This window comes from Pteropus alecto, unplaced genomic scaffold (genome assembly GCF_000325575.1).
Source record: "Pteropus alecto unplaced genomic scaffold, ASM32557v1 scaffold41, whole genome shotgun sequence".
Lineage (NCBI taxonomy): Eukaryota > Metazoa > Chordata > Mammalia > Chiroptera > Pteropodidae > Pteropus > Pteropus alecto.
The window spans coordinates 2610563-2622872 of NW_006430464.1; the positions used below are offsets into that span (position 1 = coordinate 2610563).

At 57.5% G+C, this 12310-nt stretch overlaps 1 protein-coding gene and 1 pseudogene across 1 annotated transcript in view; one reads left to right on the forward strand and one right to left on the reverse strand.

The window, feature by feature from the left end:
* The first annotated feature begins 259 nt into the window (after positions 1–259).
* ZNF541 (zinc finger protein 541) overlaps positions 260–12310 on the forward strand; it is a 24768-nt gene continuing 12717 nt past the window's right edge. The window contains exons 1-7 of the mRNA XM_006905073.1: positions 260–566; positions 3822–4065; positions 5773–7618; positions 9327–9385; positions 9650–9809; positions 9999–10172; positions 11105–11429. Coding sequence (XP_006905135.1) covers positions 260–566; positions 3822–4065; positions 5773–7618; positions 9327–9385; positions 9650–9809; positions 9999–10172; positions 11105–11429 — 3115 coding nt within the window. The remainder of the gene's footprint in view (positions 567–3821; positions 4066–5772; positions 7619–9326; positions 9386–9649; positions 9810–9998; positions 10173–11104; positions 11430–12310) is intronic.
* LOC112482167 lies at positions 4602–4715 on the reverse strand (annotated as a pseudogene).

Sequence of the window (12310 nt, forward strand, 5' to 3'; positions counted from 1 at the left end):
ACTGGGCTCATGGAACCTAAGTGACTTGCCCGGGGTCGCATGGCTGTTAAGAGGCAGAGAACAGACGCATATACAGGTCTGATTGAATTGCAAGTCCCTGATCTGTCCGCCACGCCGTGTCACCATCTTATGATGTTGATTTCTCTTTGTCCGTTTTCAGGAATTAGACGCTACCAAGGGCCGTCCCAGCACCCAGCTCCGTAGGCAGCTTCGCTCGTCTGGGGAGTGGCTCTTGGCCAGGACCGGGCAGCAGAGAGCCATGGACCAGTACGGCCTTGGGGACGAGGGTGCCCTTCCGTCAGAGATGCATCTCCCTTCGTTTTCCGAGAGCCAGGGACTCAACTGCAGTGACACCCTCAACCGGGATCTGGGTCCCAGCACGCGAGACCTGCTCTATGCCGGCCTGAGTGGCTTGGACCTGGACTCCAGTCTCCCAACGCCCGAGGTGCCCAGTGAGGTGCTGGAGGACAACTTGGACGCCCTGTCCCTGTACTCGGGGAAGGACGGCGACTCCGCGAAGCTGCTGGAGGAATATGCCGACCCGGAGTCTCAGACATCCTTGCAAGGTGAGGCGGTCCCCCGGGGCCCGAGGGCCGGGCGGCAGCTAGGGGTCGCTTCTGTGTGGATCGGTTAGGAAAACGTCTCTTCTACAGGTAAATAGGGGACAGTTACTTTTTTCCTCCTTGGGAATCGTTCTCAAGTTCCTAGTCAAGGAGACAGAACCCTGATGTCGGGGAGTAATGTCGACAAACTGGGGTGTTGGGGATTCGTCCTGTCCTCCCGCATGGCGCGAGCAGACCTTCGGGTTCCTGGGGGACTGTTCCATCCATCACCGCATCGCCGAGGCTCTTCACATTTCCAGAATGTGTCCTCATCCGTAAAGTCGGGCGATGATAATCCCCCCCTGTCTCCCCAACCCCCAGCCCAGAGTAAGAGCAGTAAGAGGCTAAAGAAGAGATGAACGTGAAAGCACTTTGTAGACGGCCAAGCACTGGAGCGCGATAACAGTTGTTTCCACCCATACTGTTAGAACCAGTTTCAGCTGGTCCATCGATTCAGTTCTAAATCTTTCTCTTCAGCAGGGGAGGAGCGAAGCGGGGACTGTGGGAATCGCTAGAGACCCTGGTTAGACCCCCTTTCGCCTTCAGGCTTCCCCCACAAGATACGTCCAGTTTCTGTTTTCGACCCTCTTGCTAGGTCCCTGGGCAGGTCACCTGGCGGGGTCGGCCGGGCTGAAGGTCTTTGGTACTTGTGGCCGCAGCTCGTGTGCAGAGGGCTGCTCTGAAGCTGCCCTGCAAAACAGATATGATGCTGGTTGGAGTAAGTAACTCAAGGGCTGTCCTTGGCCACCATGAAACCTGAGGCCCCCTCCACACGGGGTGTGGCAGACAGGGCTTTCACCTGGTCGCCGTGCGGGAACAGTGGCTAAACATGAAATCCTAGATTCCTCGGGCATCTGCAGTGTTGTAGGCACTGGGCCAGGCCTGTGGGTATAGTGATTCTGGGTCTCATCCAGGCCACGGAAATTACCTGGAAAATGCTGGTCGTGCAGATAGGGGTACGTTTTACTGGGCAGAAAAATTGTAGCTTTCACCAGATTTTCACAGGAGTCTGTACACCCCACCGCTCAAATGTTACAAATCATCAATTCGACTTTTCCTAATTTGTTTTAAACTTGAAGTTTTTAATCTTATTTTTTAAAAAAGGAATCCACTAAACATTAACCTTTAACCCTTTACACTCCTCTAACTTAAATTCGGGTCCATGGAAATGCATATGCTTATATTATTTTTTTTTAATTAGAAAAGTAATATATATGTTTATTAAACGAAACTATGAAAAGTTATAACAAGAAAAATCCCTAGCCCGGCTCCCACACAATGATTTTTAAAAACATGGGCGAAGTCACTCAGAAAACGTGGCTTAGCAGAGTCGTATTAAGTGTATAATTCTACTCGAAGTTTTTAAAACTTAGAGATTTCACTTGCTTACATGAAGGTAGAGTCTCCAGTGGTGATTGTAACAGTTATTCGGTTACGTGGTTTGACCATATTCCTGCTCGTTAGATTGTTATAGTGTTTCTGCGAACAACTTTTTCCGCATGGGGTTTTCTATTGGGTTAATTCTTTGAACACATTCCTCCAAGTAGGTTTGCCTGTCAGAGAACATGCAGCTCTAGAGTCCTACAAGACTGCCTTCCGGGAGGATCAAGTGGCTTTCAGGCCAGGGACTCTGCCTCTGTTTCAGTGTTCCTGCCAATTTTTCAAATAACATTTTATTTTCTAGTTTAACAGTTGCTTTAATGAACATTTTAAAAATAACTTAGTGAGGCCAGGAGTTTCCGTGAAGGAGTCCTGTTTGTTCTCATTTAAACTGTTGGAATCATTGACCACTGTCACAGTAATTTCTCACGTGGAGAAGATGCAGATCGGGCGAGTGACAGATGGCCCACGGCCAAAGGCAGAGCTGGAACAAGAGTCTGATTCCTTCCTGCTGCGTCTCTCACGCTGCATCTCAGCCACAGAGACTTGGCATCTGGGTCCTTTCGTGCGGTTCCTCTCCCCCGCCACCCCATTCCCTGGCCTGTTGGGTTTGTGGATCCCACCTCTGCAGCATCCTGGACCAATGGCGATTTCTAAACTTGCCATCTCATAATGCAGCCTGATCCATTGTGAGAACCAGTCTAAGGGGTAGAAAAGTCTCCTATGAGTCATCCGTTCAACTGTTACTGAGCACCTTGCCTACGAGTGCCAGGGTGGGGAGTCCAGGAGTTGGGAGCATGGCGGCGAGCCCGCAGAGTCCCCGCCGTCCATGACCCTCACGCCTTCTAGTGATTTGAAATCAGCCTCCTTTACTCTTTTGTCACCGAATCCATCTCTGTCCCTCAGAGCAAGACAGAAGCAGTCTGCTCCCTCCCCTGTGCGCTGGCCCTGCAGATGTTTGAAGGCGTGTGTCCCCCGCGCCCCCCCCCTCCACCGCCTACACACACCTGAACCTTCCCAGTCCCTTCACCTCTTCCTCCGTTGACGAGTTCACAATATAGCTTTCATCATTTGACCCGCGGGAAACGGGAAACGTGGAAAATACACGCACACAAGAAGACGAAGATAAAAACAACCCGTAACCCTACCAGCCCATTCTGTCTGTTTTCCAAATGAAGTTCTTTTTCATTCTCTAAGACTAGCACAGTTCTGTTTTGCAACAGGCTGCTTTTTTCTCAGTGTGGTGTGAGCATCTTTTCATGTCAGCAAATACTTTTCAAGTTTTATCACAAACGCTCATGTCATAGACCATCTAAACCGTAACGTGGTAAGTCACCTGTGCACCCTCCTGTGTGACGTCGGGAGGTTTCTGACCATTCAGCAGGGACAGCGGGGCTGCGTCCACTCCCTCCCCGCCGACTCTGGGCGAATCTGCGTTCCTGTCCTTACTTTTAAAGCCCAGCGGTAGAACTGGCTGGGAGAAAGGCTGTCCGCTTTTCTAAGGTTTTAAAGTACATATATATATTCTGGATTGCCATTCCAAGAGTGCCGTTGACGTCAGAGTCACAAAGCCCCGCCTGTCCCGGCCCCTCTGCCCCCCGGGAGAGCTTCAGACGGCTGCCGTGGGAACGCGGCACCAAGGCTGGGCTCCTCCTGCCTGCGCGGCCTGGCCGGGGGCCCTTCTCTCCCCGGCCCGCCCCGGCCCTGCTTTCTCTGCTGGCGAAGCTGCCGACGCTGCAGAGAGCACGCGCCTGCTCTCCGCAAGTCTGCGGTGGTTCTGAGTTGCAGGTGCTTTCACTTCCCCAGGTGTCCATAACCTGCGCTTTCTCCTCTGTTTAGACCTGGGGCTGGGCGCGCTTAAGGTGCCCAAAGAGGCTGACGACGGAGGCCGGGCCGCCTCTGGGAGCGCGAGGAAGGGGAAGCGGCAGCACGCCTCCCCGCAGAACCCGCTCCTGGACTGCAGCCTCTGCGGGAAGGTGTTCAGCAGCGCCAGCTCGCTCAGCAAGCACTACCTGACGCACAGCCAGGAGCGGAAGCACGTCTGCAAAGTCTGCAGCAAGGCCTTCAAGCGGCAGGACCACCTGTACGTAGGAGTCCGCGCTGGGAGTCTGGGGGGGGCTGGGAGGGAAAGGGCGCCTTCCTGTTCCCCACCCCAAGCAACCCCGCCCCACCGCTGACGGGTTCCCCGCCTGCACGCGCCCCAGATGACTGTCCCCTGCGCTTAGCCCAGGACTCCGCTCTCTCACACCGCCAGGGCCCCGGCCAGGGCCAAGGCTGCCCTGCATGGGTCACTTTTCCGAGCCCCCAGATTCACACCAGTGAGGAAACGGCCGCCGCCATCTGCAGCCCGGACCCCTGTGGTTTAAAGACACCTACTGGCTCCCTGCCGAGGCTTTTCCCCCGGGGGTCTGGGCCGACCGGTGGAGGAGTATTCAGAGTCCCCGGTGTGTGCTGTGCCCGAGGAGCACGAATCTGTGTCCCACGAGGAATATGTATGGGGATAACAAGGGGCGCGGGAGTTTGGAAATTTCAGTTTCTATGGCAATGGAGCATTAACTCCCGTTTTCCTTTTTTAACTCCTTTTTTATTTATTTTTTATTTTCATTTATTTATTTTTAACGCCTACGGCACCTGGTCTTCCTTGGTGGTCTCCCATCCAAGTACAGGCCCGACCCTGCTTAGCTTCCAAGATCAGACGGGATCGGGCACGTTCAGGGTGGCGTGGCCGTAGACTAACTCCTTTTTTAAAACAATTTTTTTTTAACTCTTGATTTAAAAATGAACTTCCATTATGAGAGGAGGATTCGTTTTGTTCTTAATGTCCTGGAAATGATAAGCTTTTCTAGCTGGTAAGAAAGGACCCACAGACTTTTCTCAAACCAAGAGACTCACAAGTGGGAGCTGACAGGCTCTCGCGTTTTATGTGCTCCTAACTGCTGTTGACGCCTTGACTGATCCATCCCTGACTTCATCCCCTCACCACCGCAACCCAGAGAATGAAGGAGTTCGCCCGTGTCACTTATAACAGTTCAGACTAGAAACGGGGTCTCTCGACTAGAAACGAGGTCGCCCGATTCCTTCTCTGCTGCTTCCCTCAGGCGAGGCCGAGGGTTGGCCTCTGGGGAAGGACTCTGTTACTTATCGGCCAAACCCACCTGCCCTATTGGACACTGTCCAGAGTAGGACCGCTGGGCCCTCGAGTGTGATTGCTCGTGTAGTTGTATTTCTAATATATCGATGTGGATATAAGTATGATATAGGCCGTACATGTTTGTATCCATTTATCTTGGCAGAAATTATAGGCACATCGGCTGTTTTCCAGAAAGTTTTTGCTGATTGGACAGCTGTAAATGCTTCCCTTTATTTTTGCGGCAGGCGTTCCTGGTAGCTGTCCCCTTAGCAGAGTCCTGTGGTGAGGCACAGATGCCTTTGTTAAAAGGAGGGTCGCCCGCCATCAGTGTCTGCTTCTCAGGGATGCTGCAGGAGGCTGTTCTGTAAGCCAGTAGGTCTGAGAGACACGAAAGTTACACAGATGCCTTGGGGACCAGCTCTGGAGGACTGGGGCTGCTTGGGAACCCGCTTTGGGGACCCCCAGCTTGGCTTCCACTGATTTTTTCTTCTGAGATAAGAGGTTGCTTAAAGGCGAGGGAGGGGGCACCCCTTCCAGATTGCTTCTTCCGTAGCGGGAGCCGAGCGCAGTCTCTGGATTGTGGGGCACGCTGGGGGCCCCTCAGCGAGAGGCCAAGCTGAGCGCCGCTGATGCCCCTCCTCCCCCCCTGTGTGGCTCCAGGACCGGGCACATGCTCACGCACCAGAAGACCAAGCCCTTCGTGTGCATCGAGCAGGGCTGCAGCAAGAGCTACTGTGACTACCGCTCCCTGCGCCGGCACTACGAGGTGCAGCACGGCCTGTGCATCCTGAGGGAGGCCCCGGCGGAGGACGACGCCTGTGGGGAGCCCCCCCATGCCCACGAGGCGCCCAGCGGCCCACGGGCCCTGGTGCCCCCAGAAGCCAGGTCCCCCAGCTCCCTCCTGCCCAACCGAGACCTCCTGCGCTGCATCGTGAGCAGCATCGTCCACCAGAAGATCCCATCCCCTGGCCCAGCCCCAGCGGGGCCTTCTGACGGCGAGGGGAGGAGCACGGCCTGTCCCTGCCCGCCCTCCTCGGGGTCCTCCTCCTGCACCCCCGCGAGCACCCCCGGGGCCCCGGGAGCCCTGGGAGTTGAGGTCTCTGAGGACCCACGTCCCCCACGGAAGGAGCCTGTCACTGATGCGTTCGTGACTGTCCACTCTAGGGCAGCAGAGAACAGTGCCCCCGAGCCAGCAGAGTCAGAGCCGCCGCTGCTGCAGCTCCCGTCCACCCTGGAGGGCTGGCCGGAGGGCGGCTCCCTGCCCGCCTGTCTGCCTCTGTTCCGGGGCCAGACAGTCCCCGCCAGTTCCCAGCCACCCAGCCACAACTTCCAGTGGCTCCGGAACCTGCCAGGCTGCCCCAAGAGCAAAGGGAACAACGTGTTCGTGGTCCACAAGCCGCCCGCGGCACCGTGCCGGGAGGGCCCGGAGTCTGGCCCCAGGCCCAGCAGCGCCTCCCCCACGGGGGAGCCGTCGCCCGGCTCAGGCCCCAGCCCGGAGGATGCCCTGCCCTTCCCTCCGCCACTCCCGAAGGTGCCCGGGGAGGCCTTGGGCGACCCCAGACATGCCGGTGGGGAGGATGACCCCTGGGCTTCCAAGAAGAACAGGTTTGACTGCGAGGCCTTCCCATGGCAGAACCCCAGGGAGCCCGGCCTCCAGGATGGCCAGAAGCCGGTTGGGCTCCCCTCAGATGCCACGCCACTCCTCCGGCAGCTGTTCCTGAAGCCACAGGAGCCTCTGATGAGCCCCGAGCAAATGCAGGTGTTCCAGATGTTCGCCAAGCCCCAGCGGGCCTTCTCCCACGCCCAGGTGGCAGCCGCGGCCTCCCAGCTCCCCGCGCCCGAGGGCAAGCAGGCTGCCCTGAAGCCACTGCAGGGGCCCTGGCCTCCGCAGCCCTCACCGCTGGCTTCCAGCGTAGACTCGCTGCACGCTGGCCCTGGAACCCTGGAGCCAGAGGGATCCCCAGCCCGCAGGAGGAAAGCCGTGCCCACATTCCCCAGAGAGGCCTCTCCTGGCAGCTCTAGACGAGACTCGAAAGGAGGACCGAAGGTGGCCCCCGCCCCGCCGTCCCTCCCAGGGTCGTCCCTGGACCCTCCTAGGAATCCAGACATCACCTCTCTGGCCAAGCAGCTGAGATCTGCGAAAGGGACCTTGGACCTGGGGGACATCTTCTCCCCTGGGGGCCCACGGCAGACCCAGTTAGGTGGGGACGAGCCATCTGGAGTCCAGGCCCCCGGGAAGCAGGCCCAGGCCGAGAATGGCACGGCTTCGGGGGCCGCGAAAGGGGAGAAGGGCCCCGCCTGCTCCCGGGGCGGAGGCTACAGGCTCTTCTCCAGCCACCCCAGGGCCCAGCGCTTCTCCGGCTTCCGGAAGGAGAAGGTGAAAATGGACATGTGCTGCACCGCCTCTCCCAGCCAGGTAGCCATGGCCTCCTTCTCATCGGCCGGGCCTCCAGTGGACCCCCCGCGGGACTCGAAGTCCAAGCTGACGATATTCAACAGGATCCAGGTACCAGAGTCCCCTCTCACGGGACGTGACCGTACGGCGGACGGGCGCCTTGCTCGTTGCTTGTCTCTGCGTTTCTTGGTCGTCCAGGCATGTCACTGAGTCTCCGTGGGTCCTCAGATGTAGTTTCACAGAGGGGCAAGTGGAGGTTCAGAGAAACTGGTTTCTGCCATCACCCTGCCCCCGCCCCCGATAAAGAACGAGGACTTTTACGGACTTGTCGCGGATGCTTCCGATGCTTCGTGTGGTGCTGTTTCTTCACTAATCTGTTTCCGCTTGTTTTCTTTTCGCCTTTCACCTCCTGTTGGATTCGCCCCCTAAATTCTTCAGAGGCCGTAAAGGCAGAGCTCCCTCTCCCGTACGCGTGCCTGTGTGGACTCTGTGTCTTCTCTGGCTGTGAGTCACGGGTCCCCGAGTCCGGCCTCCCCGGGCCCTGCCGTGAGCCTGGTGCATCAGCTCAGCTCCTTCCCACACTGTACCCACGAGGTCCTGGGCACAGAGAGGCTGCCCCTTCCCTCCGTGACATGCTAAGGCCCGGCACCCTTCCGGCCACACTACACCTGCCGCAGCTTTCCCCCTAATGCTTTGATATTCACGTACTATCCAGTTTACCATTTTAAAGCCTACCTTCCGGTGGTTTTCCATGTAGTCACAGGGTCGTGCATCCATCCCCACTCTTTGCCAGAACATTTTCACCCCCAAAAGAAACCCCACATCCTTAGTTGTCACCCCCAATCTCCCCATCCCTCCTAGCCCCCTACGACCATGAATCTACCTTCTACCTCTATGGATTTGCCTGTTCTGGACATATCACATAATCGGAATCACGCACTCCATGGCCTTTTGTGATTGGCTTCTTATACTTACCATAATATTTTCAAAGTTCATGCATTTTGTAGCATGGATCAGAATTTCGTTCTTTTTCCTGGGTGAGTAATATTTCTTTGGGTACATCACGTTTGTTCATCTGGGCGGTTTCTACTTCCTGGCCACTGTAAGTACTGATGCTGTCAGGAGCATTTCCATGTGGGTTTTTGTGTGGACATGCATTTTCATTTCTCTTGGGAAATACCCAGGAGAGGACTGCCGGTCACACGGTGACTCTGTTGCGCCATTTAGGGAACCGCCAAGCTGCTCTCCAAGGCTGCAGCGTTTCTCAGCCCCTCCCGCGGCGCGTGAGGGTTCCGGCTCCCCACCCCCCCGCCCTTTCCGACCCCTGCCGTCCAGTTCGTGTCCCAGTCAGGGTGTGGTGTGGCGGTCTCTCCTTAGGGTTGACCCGCATTGCTCTGAAAGCTAGTGGCGTTGAGCGTCTTTTCGTGTTCTTATTGGCCACACGTATGTCCTCTTCGGTTCAGTGTCTATTCAGATCCTTTGCCCGTTTCCAGACTGGGTCGTTTGATTTTTCAGGTTGAGCTGTGAGAGTTCTTAGTGTGTGATGAGTGGAAGTCCCCTATCGGAGACAGTGACGTGCAACGTTGGGTCTCATCCTGCGGGCGTCTTTTCACTTTCTCGATGGTATTCTTTGAAGCGCAGAGGTTTCAAGTTCTGATGAAGTCCACTTTGTCTTTTGCGTTGGTGTCCTCCAGGAAACCATTATTTAATCCGAGGTCACAAAGAATTACACCTGTGTTTTCTTCTAAGCGTCTTATAGCTTTAGCTCTTGCAATACCTCATTTCTGACATGTCGGCTCAGGTGTATTTTTACCTTCAGGGTGGAAATATCTACAGGCTCCCCCATCCGATGAAGGAGGAGAACATGGCGGGTGGATGGTAAGTTCCAGAGCCCATCCCGTCCCGTCCCCCACGGTGAGGAGCACAGCCCCTCAGGGGTCCCTTGCTGGCCCTGGGGGCGTGAGCTCTGGGTGCTTCCGTCCAGAAGAGGCCTGCACTAGGCCCTGGAGAACTGGGGCGTCGTCTCCGTTTCTTAGAGTCCATCTAGAGTTGTCGGGATCAGGCTTTGAAAAGAAAAAGGCAAACGGAAGAAGTCAGCGATGGGGACAGAGTCCCTCCTGCCACGTCTCCCTCTCCCCGCAGTAACCAGCAGAACGGGGACCCCGGCGACTGGGCAGAGTCAAGGAGCACTTTCATCTGCAAGAACTGCAGCCAGATGTTCTACACCGAGAAGGGGCTGAGCAGCCACATGTGCTTTCACAGCGACCAGTGGCCGTCCCCGCGAACGAAGCAGGAGCAGCAGGTAGGGGCCCACGCAGTAGGCTCTGTGCTTTCAGGGTTTCCGACAGGCTTTGGGGTGCCATTTGCCTCAGGATCGAGATGTCTTCTGCCCTCTGGGGGGAGCTTGTGGGGGCTTCGGGGGGGGTCGGAATGACCAGCTAGAGCCCCCCTTCCACTCCTGCCCACCGTTTCTCCTGCTCTCTGCATTTAGGTGTTTGGCTCAGAGTTTTGCAAGCCACTGAGACAGGTGCCGAGGCCAGACGGGGATGGGCAGAGTCCCCCAGGAGCCAAGAAATCCTCGGACAGCGCGGCCGCGGCCCCTTTGGAAGTCTCCGTGTCAGTGCCTGTGGCTCCGGCACACCGGCCCCTGGGGAGCACAGCCAAGGTGGGTGCTGGCCAGTCCACGTCCTTCCCCATTTTCCCCATCTGCCAGTGGAAGCTGTGGGAAAAGCCACAAAGATCCTGACCCCAGGGGAGAGTGGTTTGCACATTCAGTTTATTCATTCATTCATTCCACATCCACTGAGTTTCCTTTGTGCCCCGTCCTGTGCTTGCAATGGTGACCACGACAGCCCCTGCCTGGCCTCCTGGGGTCCCCAGACCAGTGGAGTAGACAGACCCATCCCCAGACAGTGAGGACTCAGAGTGGGCAAGGCTGGGCTGGGGAGCAGAGGGAGCTGTGGAGCCCAGAGGGCTCAGCCCGAGGGCATCAGGGAGGACTTCCTGGAGGAGGGGGTGTTGGGGCTGAGGCCTAGAGGCCGAGGAGGAGTGAGACTGGCAGAGGGAGGGGAGGGTGTGTGAGGAGGTGAGAGTGTGTCGTCCATGTTTTCGCCCGTCCCGGAGGGGTCCGCCCAGGGACTCTCGCGCTGGGCTCTGGGGCGGAGCGTGGGCCCCGTTGCTCGTCTCACAGGAGCAGTTGTCGCTTGGAGGGACCAGGTTCTCACTTTGTCACACCGTTACCCTGCGCCTCGGGCCCCACTCTTCGGTTGGGCTCCCTCCCTTTGAGTGCCGGTCATTTTAACAACCGAAGCTGCCTCTCACGTTTCCCAGACCCTCTGGGTCGAGGCCTGTCCGTGGAGTGCGAGTGCGTGCGGAGGCGCCAGCCTTGAGTGTCACCAGGCTGAGGGGCAGGGGTCTGGCTCAGGACGGGTGGCCCTGCCCAGCCTCCTTTGCTGGTGCTGTGGGCGCGCAGGTCATACCTCCTCCCGTCGCCACAGTCAGTTTCCTTTCCCCGCTCTCATGCCCCCTTGAAGACCCAGCCATGCGGCGGGGGACCTCAGGTGGCCTCTTATGGCTCTGAGCTCTCTTCTTCTCCAGGGACAAGAGAAAGACACGGAAGAGAGAGACAGCAAGGAGAGCAGCCAACACAGGAAGCGGAAGAAGCGTCCCCAGCCCAAGGCGCTGTTCGCGCCCCCGGCCCCCTCCGCCTTCGGGGACCCGGGCCCGGGAGGAGGCCACCAGAGCTGCCTGAGGTCTCCGGTGTTCCTGGTGGACCGCCTGCTGAAGGGGTTATTCCAGTGCCCCCCCTACACGCCACCCCCGATGCTCAGCCCCATCCGGGAGGGGTCCGGGCTGTATTTCAGCACGCTCTGCTGCACGGTGGCTCAGGCGGGCCCCGACAGACTCGCCAGCGCCATGCTTGGTGAGTGAGGCCGCTGGCTGCCTCTGATCTGCACGGCGGGCCTCCTGGGGACCAGAATCCCCACCCCTCCAGCATTTGTTCCAGAGTCTCCTGCCCGGGGCTGACTGGTCTGTGGGGCCCATTGCTGTTCGTTGGTCCCCCGAGATTCCCGGTGACCAGCAGCCTTCTAGGTGCTCAGAGCTTCAGGCCAGGAGGAGACACAGAGACCATCGAGCCCCACCAACCCCCCATGCCCTGCCCTGCGCCCTCTCCAGCAGCCTCATCGGGGGGTAATTCATGTGCCAAGGGAATCACCGCCTGTAGTGCCCGGTGGCTTGTAGCAGACTCGCGGGGCGTGCGTCCATCACGGCCAGCTCTAGAGCATTTTCGTCACCCAGAAGCCCCCATCCCGCCCCCACAGCCCCATCTCCCAAGCCCCAGGAAACTACCGGTCATTTTCTCACTTGCTCTGCGGACTTGCCCGTTCTGGATGTTTCATACGATTGGGATCATAATACGCAACACTTGGTGTCTAGTTGATTCACTTGGCGTGACGTTTTTCAGGTCTGTCCGCGTCGTAGCACGGGTCAGTGCCTCTCTCCCCTTCACGGCTGATGACATCCCGTCGTCTGCGTAGACTGCATTTCACTTATCCATTCGTCAGTTGATAGGCATTCCAGTTGATAGGTCATTTCCAGTTTTTGGCTATTACAAGTAACACTGCTACAAACATTCACGTACAAGCGTGTGTGTGGCCGTGTGTTTTCATGTCTCCCGAGCAGCCACCAGGAGCAGGACTGCGGGTCACCTGGTAGCTCTGTGTTTGACACCGAAGGCACCGCCTAGCTGCTCAGCGGCTGGCCGCTCGCTTCCCGCCTGGCTTCCCCACACCCTCCTCCCCC